This window comes from Anas platyrhynchos, chromosome 2 (genome assembly GCF_047663525.1).
Source record: "Anas platyrhynchos isolate ZD024472 breed Pekin duck chromosome 2, IASCAAS_PekinDuck_T2T, whole genome shotgun sequence".
Lineage (NCBI taxonomy): Eukaryota > Metazoa > Chordata > Aves > Anseriformes > Anatidae > Anas > Anas platyrhynchos.
In genome coordinates, this window is record NC_092588.1 from 91181424 (window position 1) to 91196850 (window position 15427).

Sequence of the window (15427 nt, forward strand, 5' to 3'; positions counted from 1 at the left end):
ATTACCTTGGACAAAAAAATAAAAATAAAAATCACACAATAAAAAGAATAAAGAAAACAATGGTACTCTAAATTTAGAAATGGGATCTCTAGTTTGTTATTTAATCATTACATGCTTTTTTTTTTAATATTTTATTTGTAAGCCTCTGAATGTTTGTCTCTTTCTATACCACTGAGCTCATTACTTTAATTCCTCATAGATTTCTCTAAACAATTTTTGCCAAGTAAAAACACCTTGTAACTCTTCAATGCTATAACAGTAAGAAGCTGCTCAAATTAAAGATCAATAAAAAGTACAGAAAAAAAAATGTATGAAAATAAATAAATAAAGGAGATGGCAAATGCTTACAATTAGACAGGATGAAAAATCTAAAAAGAAATTAAATTTAGATGTAATACATTTCCCACTCTTTTCTTCATGAAAATTACTACTGAAGTGTTGTGTTTTTTTTTTTTTTTTCTGTAATTTAAATGTTAAGCTGCCAGATGTGTGTCTCATGCTTGAAGAGTTGAAGCTTTGCATTATTTAGCATATTAAGATTCACAGAATTTAAAAAAAGGGCTCCTTTATTGCCTGGAGGTTCTAATTAAGTAAACCTTAGCCTGGTACATTTAAAACTTGCAATACAAGAGATTTTGCTTCCTTTTTTTTTCTCTATAGCCAAGTCTCATCAATATAATAAATATGGAAAATACTTAAGATGATATAATTTTTCTTTGACTTGAGGAATTAAACCTATCTATTATTTTAAGAAGATTTTAATAGAGGCCAGCAATCAGAAAGACATCTAAAGACTCCAGTCTTCTTTTTAATCATAGGAGTTGCTCATAGTGGGGGGAAATGTGTCTTATAAAATTGAGCTATGTAGACATTTTTTCTTCCATATGCACAAAACAAAGCAGTTCTGAGAAAGAAAAAAAGATTCACAGAGTTCTTCATTATTAAATTGTATTTTAGCTCTTTTTTTTTTTTTTTTTTTTTTTTAAGACTCTTTAAAATTGACCACAGAAAACTAATAAAACATTAATTAGCTGTGTTATCAACAGCTCCTTCATTGAAGGAGTTGGGATGACTGCATCAGAAACTGTAGTAACATAGAAATTGCTTTGATATATAGTACCCATAAATCATACCTTAAATACAGTTATTTTTGCCATTTTAGAAAATGTCAAAGGTGTCAACTTTGTCCAGATATAGCACTTAGCAGTGACTATTTTAGTAAATTGACTCAAAACACATTTTGTTCCCTGACAAGGGAGCATAACACCATTCATGATAAAAATGAACAATTTGAAGAGGAGAAAATAGCACCAAGTAAGAATGAACAAAGATAGGTATCATAACTATGATAAAGGTACAACAAGGTAAACTTTCTGTTAATAAATTAGATAATTTACATAAGAATGGGAAAGTGTGATTATACCAGGACCTGGCAAAAACAATAAAAACCTTAATATAACTGCAATGCTTTAAATCAGTGATCAGGTACTAATAGGAACTCCAGCAGAATGGTTTTGATGATATGCATCTGTATAAGGCAAACAGGAAAAAATAGCTGACATTTTTACCCACCACTTTGGAATAGGCATAACATAACACCTAGATTTGAGAAAGACTGGGAAAGAGGGCGATCTTATTTCTTGGTTATATTAAGTCCACCCAAAAAAGAATTTAGATGCTACATAGCTCACATCTGATATGAGATGCAATGAATATGTCACCTGTGACAAGTCCATGAGTTCAGCTGGGAACTACATTTAATAAACAGGATGGAAAGTTGGAAACTAAAACATTAATGCTATGCAACTACTTTTCTCAGCATAAGCCTTTTAGGGGCAATAGTTGAGAGTATTAGCATGACTCTTAATCATGGAGGGTGTCTTACTGCCTCTCAGCCCCTGGAGAGTATAATGGAAATGTTTTAATCACCTACATCAAGTTTGGAATTTACCCTTTTTGGTTATGTCTTCTGTAACAAGTACTGTGGTGCAATAAGGGTGGGTCTGTGGAGTGAAAGTGGCAATTCCGAGGACCACAGTAAGCTTTGAGGATCCTACTGTGTGTTGAAGGGTTTCTTTCATGTTTGCACTAGTCTCATCCTGGAAATTGATGGACCTAATTGTCCTACCTGATGCATAATCCCAAAGTGCACCCTGTTGCTTAGCTTCATCTTAACGGAGTCCAGACCCTCTGATCTTGAGATTACTCTGCAAAGTGAACCAGAGAGCAGCAAGTGGAGCAGGACATTTGCTTCAAAATTGCCCTAAAACCTAAAAGTTAGATACATCCTTTGTGAACTGGGATTGGAACGGAATGGGAAAAATTGTCTGTACTATGAATGTTTTAAAGGATACATATAGATAATTTACTGTGAAATTTTGAGATATTCAGGGGTGGGAAGAGACCTGCAGAAGTCAAAATTGAAGAGAACAAGAAAGTAATTTGGATCTGAGTCTCCTCTATCCTGTTTGAATATTGGACAAGATGTTTAGAAATTCAGTTGTTCTTTCTACTGAAATTGTTATCACCATGAAAATGAGCATTTTTAAACACTCAATTTTTAAAAAGGTGAACAAAAAGAAACAGGACAGTCACAAGCTAGGAAATTAGCTTAAGATGGTTTGACAGGAAATATTTCTGACTTTTATAGTCAGAGAAGGATAAAGTGCACTCCCTTCAGATGGCCACAACTTCTTTTTTAGTCAGGGGGTAAGAATTTTACAATGGTGCCACCCAGGAGTGGGGCAGCAGACACACAAATCTCCAACTTGGCTGAATTACAGAACAACATGAAAAGTCAATCGGGACTCTCTCCTCAGTTACACCCTGCCCTTTGGGAATCAATCGACGTGGTAAGAATTGGAAAAAGAAAAGAATGTGGATTATATTGATTGCACAACTGTAAGTGGGAGTTGAATTTAATCCTATCTGCAAGAATCACCCAATCCTTTACACAGTCCCACTTAGAGTAAAAAAAAATCATCAGAGAAAGAGAAGGTTCAGCCACCTCAGTCTCTGCCTGTACAAAGTATGAAGGGCAAGTAACCTTCATTTTAAAACATCCTTCCCTTGAATGTGGCACCCATGAGGAGCTACCAATGAGAACAGCTCTGGGGGCTTTTATTTTAGGTTATTACTTTTGCATCTGCATGCAATGATTATGGAGATGTAACCAGCATGTTAGAAAAAGCATCATGTTACAGCATAATGAGAAATACTACAAGGAAGACTCAATGATTTTCAAAAAATTGTTTCAGAAGTATCTGTGAGTATTCTCAACAGAACAATCCTCTCAACAGAACCATTTCTCACTTACACAAGTCTGTTTTAAAAAATAAACTCTTTCTGTCCAAACATAATAACAAAAGTACAATGACGCTGTGTCTCTGTTTGTGTCTTTGTTTGTTTGTTTTTATATGGAGGGGACAACTTAATATGTTCTGAATACAATGCTGAGTATTATCTGCAAGAGCACTGAGGACTGAGTGCCTCCCTTTCTTAGGTGTTATTCTGAAGCTTTGTTCAGACAAATGTTTTTTGATATCATGAAAGGACACAATTCACTTGCAATGTTTTTTTCACAGACATGGAGGGAGTTTCAAATTGAAGTTCTTAAATATTCTCAGACAATATTTGGTTTATTTTTGAAAACAGACATTAAACAAAAGAATATTTCTGAGCTGGTAGATTTGAAAATCAGGGTCCAAACATTTCTTCTGGGTGTGCTATAGAAAGGTGATAGAGCATTGGAATGAAGGAAAAACAGAACATGAACAGAAAGCTTTCTGTCACAGGTTGACTAACAATATTTGTGACAATTATTTAACACGTTTCTAGGATTTTTACTGTGGTACATGTGTAATTGGGGACTATGAAAAAAATAAATTAGGCTTCAGTTGAGAGGAAGGCTGGGGAGGCACTGCCTGTTGGGGTGAGCATTGATGGGCAGGAAAATGATGTTGAAATTAAACATTAGATAGACTATAAATCCTAGTTTATACATGATTCTGCATAACTTATTGGAGGATTTCAAAGTGAAACATTTTCCCCTCTCTAGTTCTGAGTGCAGATATTGAGTTTACTGGTTACATTACTGACAATCCTCCATCATAAAACAAATGGAACTTTTGAAACCCAAGTTTTGAATTAAATTAACATGTAATAGTCTTATCAAACATCATAAATTGAGCTCTTCAAGAAAAAAAAAATCTGTTGATATGTGAATAAAGATGAACAAAAATAATTTTTGCCTGTTGCAAATCCAGGGATGCCTTTGGAGGTCTGCTGGAAGTTCAGGTAGACTCCCTTATTATACCAGATCTTTTTTTTTAATTCTCTGTACGTGATTGTAGTATTTCTTCTTACAGAGTATACTGAGTAAGATCCTCTAATTACGCAAAACAATTTCTTAATCTTACTTCAATCAAAGTCATTGTAATTTAGTACCTTTCAAAATCAGACCACTTCTTTAAATACATTGTTTCAGGGTATTTGTAAAGAGACCTTGAATTGAAAATATGAGCCCTAAAATGTTTTATTTAACATTGGACATCTACTAAATTCCACATAACTAAGTTGAATAAAATTTTGACATTGTAGTTTTAGACCTAGGTAAACATTGGTGATGGGGATAGGCAGAAGAGAGCAGAAGGAATAGCTGTCTACCTGCACAAAATATAGCTGTCTACCTGCGGTCACCAGTGGGGTCCCTCAAGGCTCCATTTTAGGGCCGGTACTTTTCAATATTTTTATAAACGATCTGGATGTAGGAATAGAAGGCATTTTGAGCAAGTTTGCTGATGACACCAAACTTGGAGGAGTTGTGGACTCGAATGAGGGTGGAAAGGCCTTGCAGAGGGATCTGGATAGGTTGGAGAGCTGGGCGATCGCCAACCGCATGAAGTTCAATAAGAGCAAGTGCCGGGTCCTGCACCTGGGACGGGGAAACCCTGGCTGCACGTACAGACTGGGCGATGAGACGCTGGAGAGCAGCCTAGAAGAGAGGGATCTGGGGGTCGTGGTAGACAACAAGTTGAATATGAGCCGGCAGTGTGCCCTGGCAGCCAGGAGGGCCAACCGTGTCCTGGGGTGCATCAAGCACGGCATCGCTAGTAGGTCAAGGGAGGTGATTGTCCCGCTCTACTCTGCGCTGGTGCGGCCTCACCTCGAGTACTGTGTGCAGTTCTGTGCACCACAGTATAAAAAGGACATGAAACTGTTGGAGAGTGTCCAGAGGAGGGCTACGAAGATGGTGAAAGGCCTGGAGGGGAAGACGTACGAGGAACGGCTGAGGGCACTGGGCCTGTTCAGCCTGGAGAAGAGGAGGCTAAGGGGAGACCTCATCGCAGTCTACAACTTCCTCGTAAGGGGGTGTCGAGAGGCAGGAGACCTTTTCTCCATTAACACCAGTGACAGGACCCGCGGGAATGGAGTTAAGCTGAGGCAGGGGAAGTTTAGGCTGGACATCAGGAAGGGGTTCTTCACAGAGAGGGTGGTTGCACACTGGAACAGGCTCCCCAGGGAAGTGGTCACTGCACCGAGCCTGACTGAATTTAAGAAGAGATTGGACTGTGCACTTAGTCACATGGTCTGAACTTGGGTAGACCTGTGCGGTGTCAAGAGTTGGACTTGATGATCCTTAAGGGTCCCTTCCAACTCAGGATATTCTATGATTCTATGATTCTATGAAAAATTAATTGCTTTATGAGACATACATTCTAAATGTAGACCCATCCAAATGTTGCCAAGGAGAATAAGTCTTCAAAAAAAATATAAACCAGATAAAAAAGCAAATGTCAAAATACCATTAGATATTATTTAATATAATTATGTTCATACAGGTTATTTGTATTAAAATACTGTGAGTGCTCTAAGCTGCTTTGCGCAACTAATGTGCACATGAACTGAATGAATTTCCATGTAAATTTCCCCAAAGTAAAAACATGGGGAAAAAAGGTCTAAGTTAGAGCTGTGATTATATTCTTTGAAGGAACAACATCCAGAAAAGACATGTTAACAAAGTGTTGGTCTTATTATGAGGTGTACTGAAATTTTAGTTACAATTTTTCCATAACCTGGTTAATATTTGTCACCAACACCCTTTAGCAGAAATTGTCATTAACTCTGTATTCTCCTTCTTATGCATCTATGGTGGTCAGTATCAATGCACAGTCGTTATAAGTCCTTACTAATCAATGCCATGCAAGCTCTTACCTCTGCTTGTACCAACCTAACATGAGCTATTCAACTCATGTGCTCATAAGAGCAGACACAGAGTCCTAGTCTTATTGGTCAGTCAACAAACACCTCCAGAGAAATGATTTTGAATTGTTTTGGGGGTTGCTCTAAAAGGAAAACTGCCATGAATACTGGCTTAAAACCACCATCCAAATGTCTACTGTGTAGTTCTGTGAAGACCACAGATTTGAAAAATACCAAGAACTACTGCTTATGCAGGAACCCTCAGGTAGCTATTTCTTACCTCTTTTTTTTTTTTTTTTTTTTTTTTTTTTTTTTTTTTTTTTTCTGTTCAGTGTCTAAAATGGCCTACCATAACGTCCTGCTGTAAAAGGAGAACCGCACTTTTCTTTCAAGTGTCAGGATTCATTTATTGTCACTTGCACAGTTAGCTCTCTCTGCACTTCAAGGGAGTGAGAATCATCCATTCCCTAAAACAAAAGCTGACCCTTGCAGTAGGTAGGAGAGCCCCGAGTGCTGGGTACAACTGCAGACCCTAATTATGGGGGCAACCCCTCCTTTAGCTTGTCCTATGGTGAATCTGTCTCTGGACATCATGCTAGCATCTGAGCTTAGCATAGGACCTAGGAGTTATACTTCCTAATTCTCAGAAACACAATTTACCTGGGATAAAAAGAACAGTGTAATTTGCAAGACTTTCACCTTCAAAAGAAATCCCACGTCCCAGAAACAAATGCTACCTGATGTCAATACAGACAAGCACTCCTACTGTATTTCAGCACAATTAATAAAGGATATTGCTATTAAAAATGTTGCAGGAAGAATAAATACTCCCCAAGCATCTAACAACATGTAATCCATGGATATAAGTGAACAAATAAAATGAAAGGATGTAAAAACATCACAGAAACACCAGCCATAATTTAATGTTGTCAGTACACTCCACACACACCTTGTAATTGCTAACACATTTGGCCTACTAATACATTTTAGACAGAGGAGCCCACCACTTCTGTACCTTCTTGCCTAAGCTGCTTTTGATCCCTCAGAATCGACTTAAACTCTTCCATCACTTCCTTTGCCTAGTGAAATAATTATGAGATGATATCACAGAGCAAGGGGAAGGGAGATGAGGGTATTTACACACATGCCAAACAGATCTATTTGCAAACTTTGAGTAAATTAAATGATGCAATAAAAGTCCTAACCTGCTGGAAGCATTTTAAGCTCTTCCATTTTCCTCCCAGTTTCTTCTGGTGCACACGCTTCTCCTCCTTTTTCAGCATTAAACTGCTTTTCCACTTCCTTTACAACAGTGGGAATACTTCCCTTATGGGTGTCAGGATCTTTCAGGGAGGTCAGAGGTTGCCCTGCAGAGGAAATGACAAGCTGCGAAATGTAGAAGAACAATTCCTTCCACATGTTTCGTTGCTCCAGGAGCAGTAAGGGGTTGTCAGCTAGCATCATGACGGTATGGGCCAGGCCTTTGCCTAGCAGCTCTGTCAAAACTAATTTACAATTAAAGACCTGCGCAACTGTTTAAAGCTTTACAACTCCAGTGTATTTCAGGGACTGCCAAAGCCAAATGATAGAAAGCAATGCTGCTTTCAACAGCCAGGCAAGCAAAAAGTAGGAAGAAATACTGAAAAAAATGCTCTATAATGTATTTTAAATTGATAAATTGTATAAATTAAAATGATTCTACTTCATAATATTTATTTCCATTATATGCTTGTTGTTTGGGAACCGAAAAAAAAAAAAACAAAAAACAGCTGCATTAAGTTTTCTTCTGGTTGATTCACGTTGCACATGAGCCAGCCATAAGATAGCAAACCTTGAAGGGGAGTATATAAAATTTAGGAAAAGAATGAGCTGTTTTTTCATTATATGCTAGTGAAAATAAAAGTCCTTAAAACCATTCTTGAAGAGTTAAGTTGCTTTTTATTTATATTCCTGAAGTGTAGTAGAGCAGGGGGAATGAGGGACAAGCAGACTTCTTGGAGAGAAAATACTACAGATGCCTAGAAAACATGCATGTTGCCTTCATAAGGATCTAGTCCAAAGAATGATGAGGCAGTGGGAGTCCTTCCATGTGATACATCCACCCTGCAAAACAGCAGCAACAAACGTCTCTGCCAACCCAGATAACACGAGTAGTGCAATCATGCTAACGTAACACTACCCAGGCTAATATAGCCTGTATCATAGCTCTACTACAGCGAGATCATCCTGCTGCTGAGACCAAAACAACTCAGCTACCTTCAAACATTTTCCTTGAAAACCTTGGCCTCAGCTCTAACACTGACAGGCTAGAGCAAACATTCACATAGCACTTATTTCCCTTAGCTTTCAGTAAAGGCAAACTCCCAGCCTGCAGTCCTATGTGGTTTCAAAGCAAGGGCATCCACAATGGCAGCCGTGGCTTAGGAACACAATGCAAAACTCCCCTCCTGGTTCCACACAGTTGTGAAACTTTCAAGATTCTGCTTAAAAAGATGTACCATTTGTCATAAGTGCTTAGCTCCAGGTAGTGATTTTTACTGTAACTTGGCCAAAAACAGCACACAACATTGCACTGAAAAAGCTATTCTAGTATCTTACTCCTCCTCAGCCACTCTTCCACCTTCTCCCTTCTAAGCACCCTTTTGAGGTCTTGAATACAAATCATTATATACTAGTTCAGTGCTGAGCATAACACCAAAACTTCAAACTAGCCAATTTTAAAGAGATGTGAGTAACTGACTAGAATGAAGTGGGTTTTCCTTTAATTTTACAAGCCAGAAGAACAGCACAGATAGCAAAGCATGTAACTGGAAGAATGTTCCCAACAGGTGTAGAGTAAAACTTCCTAAATGGGTCTGATCTAAAGTTGTTTGAACTAGAGAACAGATATGAAAGTTCTGTCCAGATACTTTGCTGAGGCTGAAAGAGCTAACACTCTTCTGAATGCAACTGAATTACACTGGCCTTTTACACATGTGAATCCCCTCTTCTATGGATGCTAAAGTCAACAGAGATCTAGCTGTGGATTTTGCTTTGATAAAGAGCAGTCTCTTCAAGAATGTTTATGTCTAATGTTTTATATGGAGATTGATTCTAAAGAGGTTTTCTTGCATTTAGAATACTTGCTTATTTATATCCAAACCTAGTTGCATCAACTTCTGCTAGTTGCATCAAATTTTCATACCTATGTTATTAGAGTTGTTGCTGCCTTCCAAACACACAACAATAGCTAATGAATTCCAGGCAGAAATTGTCATCTATTTATTGACAGAGCCTGTTGAGCCTGTAATGGGGCAATAGACTAAAAATAACAGAAACTTTTCTTAAAAACAGCAGAGAATGGTGACCATGGAAGCAGAAGCTGTCCTCTTCCATGAACCTTACAAGGAATAACACTTCAGAAGAATGGAGAAAAGATGTGGTTTGGACTAAAAGCATGCACTGGATGTGATAATGCACATTCATAACCTAAAAGGAAGGTAGAATGGAAGCTATAGGGAGCATTAGGTAGCATTCCCCTAGTGTGCATTGAAAGAGAGTTCCTGTGTAGGAGGGAAGAGCCATACCTAGCTCAATAAAGATCTACGGTTTAAAAGAATAATGTAGCCTGGAGTCAGTGGAAATAATATGAAGGTTCTGTCCTAAACTTATATAACCAAGACAAATTTGAAGTGAAGGATAAAACACCATCTTCTAACCTGCTCTATTTTGCTTATATGTTGCAGCACCACATATGGCATTGATATGTAAGATCACTCACTAACTCACTATTTAGACTACTGCAATAGAGTGAGTTACAAAGCACCAGTCTTCATTTAGACTGTTCTTGCTTTTTCTGGTTTGTGTCTCAACCTTAATGTCACATTAACAGAGCTGCTTTTTTTTTTTTTTTTTTTTTTTTTTTTTCCCTGCTTTTGGTGTTTTAACAGATATAATATAGTATTTATAGAGCATATCAATGTGCGACAGCTTGCCACAGATCATAAACACATCTTTCTGTTGGAAATGTTGAAGTCGTGATTTTTCACCACGTGATCTCCAGTTCCCTAAGGTTCATTCCTTTAATTGTAAATAGCCAGAAAGTCATCAAGCTAGCGTTTAATAAACTTTTAATTTGAAATGGATTACCACATGTTGTGTTTGTTTACCCATTATTAAATCTCTTAGCAACATATCACCAGCAGAAACAGCATACTGTAGCACTGCATAGATACATTAAAAAGCAAACCCATGGGGGATATTAGCAGCTAATAATATCTTTAAAGAAGGTTCCAAGAAAAATAAATAAATATAAACAATATCAGAAATTACTCATGGAATTTTGTTAATGTAAATCTGTGTGGCATGGAAATTGCAGATCTTCCATGATCAGCTTATCAGCATATTTCAGAGGTCTGCATGTCAAATAGGACATACACTAATGCTTTTCCTAAGTTCTTAGAAACACATCTTTCTGCATCTGAGTATCTCAGGTTTTTATTAATTTCCAAAACAGTTATCTATTTAGTTGCAGCCCCTTTGTTATGTGTGTGTCTGTGTACATGGAAAGAATAATGGTAGGACAAAATAATGGTAAGGATGAGTTTTGATTTATTAAAAGCTTGTTTATAACTCTTTTTTACTGTTGAGAAAAATTGGCTGCAACTCCACCTTATGGATCTACTATTCATTGGTTTGTTCTGAATCTGGAGAAGGAAGATTCTTAGCAGACATATAGAAGATTCACGGCAACAAAAATACCTTAATCCTCATGATGTATGTTTAAACCGCTGTAGTTCTGGTATCAGGGTACATAAAACTCTTTTGATCAGTTTGGTTGCTGCTTAGCCTAAAAGTGATGCAGGGCAAACCTCATTTACTTTATCTCCTAAACCATCTCTCACAGTCTTAAAACATTTCTATTGGACTCTTCTGATGTTACACATCCAACCTGAGCTGTTCATTTGCCACAGTAAATGGTTACTGCTTATCTGCTCTCCTCCTTTCCTTACAACATCCTCCTCTTTCTCCTCCCATGTCTTCTATCATGCATCACTGCTGCTGTTATCAAATGCCTGATGAACCTCTGTCTTTAAGAACTAAATCTCTGTTTCAGATCTACACATAATACTCACACAGACCCTAAAACCTGTGGGTTGGCTGCATCCTTCAATTCATTAAACAAGAGGGAACATAAGCATGTCTGTATGCCAGAAAATAATTCTTATTGTCCCTTCCAGCTTTGCAGTCAGATCCCACACACTGAAAGAGAAAACCCAATGGCAGTGTCCTCCCATTCTTTCCAATTCTGCATTCTTAAGGGAAGAGGATAACTAATTTGGGAAGGGCCATCACAATATGGTTAATTATGTCTTCAACTTAGCTACCTCAGAAGACTCACTGAGGCCAGAGAGGATGTTCAGTCTAACGGGAACATTTAGAAGTTTTGCAAGGAAGCTTCTGGGGAGGTCCGCTCCACATAAGCAAATGATAATTTGGCTTTCCTCTGGGTTACCACTTGACTGAATCTTAATAAAATTTCATAGGAATAGCATAAGGCATGACTATAACACTAGAGCTATCTCCTTGTCAAACTTGAAGTCCCTATTCTTGCCCAGGGAGGTGCTAGAGTTCTTCCAAAAATAATTAGACATAAAGTATTATTAAAAAAAAAAGAATCCTGTAAGCCTGTTGTCAAAACCAGCTGAACTATTATTACTGTGACTTTCCAAGCATTATTCAGCCTCAAGCAGAAGTCAGCATGGAAAGTTTCATCTTCAGCAATGAGGGTGGTTTAAATTGCTCACAACTGAAAACAAAATTAAGCAATCTTAATAAAAAAGAATCACCATTCCTGCTATAACGCATGTTGGACCAATACCTGAATGAGGAAAATCTAGCTTGACAAGAACACTAACAACTAGCTAATATTGAAATGAAATGAAGGGTTGCTCCAATAAAAGCCTGAATTTAAATGTTAAAGTTTGAAATCATCACCTTGTGGTCCATGACACTTAACCTTCTCTGAAGCACCATTCTTTTCAGCAATACTGGAATACATGGGAAGTTCAGGTGGCAGATGAAGATGCACATCATGTTTATTCTGCTTATCTGAATCCTGTGGTAGTTTAATCATCTATTAAGGAAAAAAAAAAAAAAAAAAGCAAAACACATAATCAGTTCAATATTCCACAAAGCCAAAACATACAAGCATACACTATTTGTGAACTCTAGAAGTCCACTGGTATGAGCATTTTAGAATGTTCTTGCTTCTCCATACTCCATTTACTACACTCTGCTCTCATATCAGTTTCCTGTATGCATTTCCTTTACACACAGACTAAGGTGGACACCCCGTAAATGGAGGTGACTCATGTTCCAAATCATCTAGGAAAGTATAGATTCCCTGGCTTGTTAAATCATCCCAGCCATGAGGATTATGCATTGTGTTGAAAGACTAATTTTCTGAGTTTTTTTACCCCATTTCAACTACTTTGACTCTTCTCTTGCCCTTTCCTAGCTTGTCTGATGTATTCTTTTGCTCTTAAACTTTAAACTCTTGTTGCTTTACATGATTCTGAAGTTATTTTCAATTCCTTAGTATATCTAAAAATGAAGATTACCCTAAAAACACCTTTACAAAAAATGCAGAACGAATAAGTACACTTTATTTTAAGGAACCCATGTTATAATTAAGATACTTTCAAAATTCACCACTTTTGGTAACTACTTTTTCCTGATCCAGAAACAACTATAAAAGAGGTATAAGTTTGAGGTCTCATTAGGATTCCAAATGTGGGAACATATTTCAATTACAAACAACACAGTTAATTTACAATTCCAGAAACAAAGCTTCCACTGAAAAAGAGTTCTTAATTCAGGCCTATTTAAAGCAGTTATTAAAAAAAAAAAATAATAATAATTATGTATGTTTGGACAAAAACCTATTCAAAAGTAAGGTTTCTACAACAGATCCCCACTTGGTAGCTAGGGATCCCAGGCATACAAATGCAATGATATCATAAACCACACTCTTTTATTTTGTAGCCATGTATAACTGCAAAAGCACCTCTGAGATTCACTAAAACTGTGGTGCCAATTCACATATACTGGTGACAGGCTTAAACTCAGAATTTTAAACTCAGAATTTTAACTTTGTCTTATTTTTTGATCCAGGACTACAAACAGTATTTCAGCATTTCAAATACAATCTGGCTTTGAAAAATCATTAATTTCAGGTGAGAGTTGGAGATGTATTTGATGTTCATTTTCTTTATATGTCTAGTAGGTAGCTTGATAAACTGTTTTTTTTACGAAGACAGGATGTTGTAGTTTAACCCAGCAGGCAGTTCAGCCCCACACAACTATTTGCTCACCTTCCCCTCCACAATGGGATGGGGGAGACAACTGGGGGAAAAAAAGTAAAAGCTTGTGGGTTGAGATAAAGACAGTTTAATAGGACAGAAAAAAAAAAGAGAAATAATAAAACAATAATAGTAATAACAACAATAACAGTAATAATATGTACAAAACAAGTGATGCACAATGCAATTGCTCACCACCTGCTGACCAATGCCCATCCCATCCCTGAGCACTGGTTCTCCCTCATACCCCAACTAGTCACCCCACATTAATTGTTCAGCATGACACCATATGTTATGGGATATCCCTTTGGCCAGTTTGGATCAGCTGGTGTGGTTCTGCCCCCTCCTGGCTTCTTGTGCACCCCCTGGCTGGGGGTGCACACCACTGGCAGAGCAGAATGAGAAGCTGAAAAGTCCTTGGCTTAGTGTAAGCACTGTTCTGCAACAGTTAAAACATCGGCCTATTATCAACATTATCTTCATCCTAAATCTAAAACACAGCACCATACCAGCTACTTGGAGGAAAATTAACTTTATCTTAGCTGAAAACAGGACAAAGGATTAAGGATGACAGGGGAAAAAATGTGGAATTTATTCTCAATTAAACAAACAAAACAGAAATGTTTATGTACAAACCTGAAAGTATAGATTGCACAGCCAATGGTCCAAGTCTTGAGAAATTAAATTTTCAATTTTTTTGAATCGGTCAATTTTAGAATCATAATGGCCTCTAAGGAAAGGACATTTGAACTTTCCCTCCAAAGCATTCAGACTGTTGTCACATAAGGGAAAAACCCCCCATCCCACTTCTCGATCAATCCAAGTATAGGTTCCACCAAGAAGGAAGAGTTCAAAGAGTACTACCATGCCCGGCTTCACAGCCTTTCTAGGTGGTAGAACCTAGCAAAGGAGGAAAATAAAATAATTATTTGTTTTAAAAACATCACAAGGGAAACATCTTTCTTTTATCATATAACACTCTACAAACATCATAACTTTGAATTAATTTTGCACACTAAAGCTCTTTCCACTAAAGAGCTCTTTCCACTAAAATGGTGGAAAAAAAACTCTTTCCACTAAATCACATCTTTGAACAATTTCCCACTCGGACAGAAAATGCTGTGCACTTTATTCATGCTAATTTTGTGGTTTCTTTTTTCCCCTGGCTTTCTGAAAGTCTCTTTACTTACCAGTAGTAGAATAACATTGCCCCAAGAAAATTAAAAAAAAAAAAAAAATGAATCAACGTTGGAATATGAGACGTCCCTGTGAAATCTTATTCAGATTCACCACTGGGTTCGTTCTGCAGCAACTTTGAAGGGTTCACCTACTTGATCACCTACTCTTATACCTAATGAGAACACATGCTTGCTCCTCACTGAGTCATAAATGCTCCACACAGTTCTGGGAATGATATTGGTATACAATAGTAGTCTCCTTTAACTTAGAACATGGAAGCCCTTCTTGCAAAGCATGTGAATCTCAGGATGGAGTCAAAAAGGAATCTGAGGTGGAAAACTCAAACATACCAAAAACTTGCTAATACCCTTTACACTTTTTATAAGATAGCCAGAGCTATTCTTCTCAGCAGGTTTAGACCTGTTGAAGAGTGTAACCAATGCCTTAAGGCCCTGGAGTAATTGCACTCCCATGACATAGACTTGAAAATCAGGGGTGAAGAATCCTGATATAAAGTTACATAAATCCCTCTATAAGATTTGCTGTGTGAAAAAATTGGATATGAAGTAGATGGCCATGAAGAAGTAGAGGATGAAGCAGGGCAAAGACAAGGGAATCCAATCCTATGCCACAATTTTAACTGTTCTTTAATTAACATGTTAATCTTAGTCCTGTTGAGCAGTTCTAATTCATTCTAAAGGACA

The 15427-nt window shown here is 37.4% G+C and overlaps 1 protein-coding gene across 3 annotated transcripts in view; it reads right to left on the minus strand.

Moving 5' to 3' along the window:
* LOC110352209 (uncharacterized) overlaps nt 1-15427 on the minus strand; it is a 218199-nt gene that overhangs the window by 94699 nt on the left and 108073 nt on the right. For all 3 annotated transcript variants that reach the window (XM_072033095.1, XM_072033096.1, XM_072033097.1), the window contains 3 exons: nt 14181-14444; nt 12178-12316; nt 7407-7568 (listed from right to left, as the gene is read on the minus strand). In XM_072033095.1, the coding sequence (XP_071889196.1) occupies nt 7407-7568; nt 12178-12316; nt 14181-14444 (565 nt within the window). The remainder of the gene's footprint in view (nt 1-7406; nt 7569-12177; nt 12317-14180; nt 14445-15427) is intronic.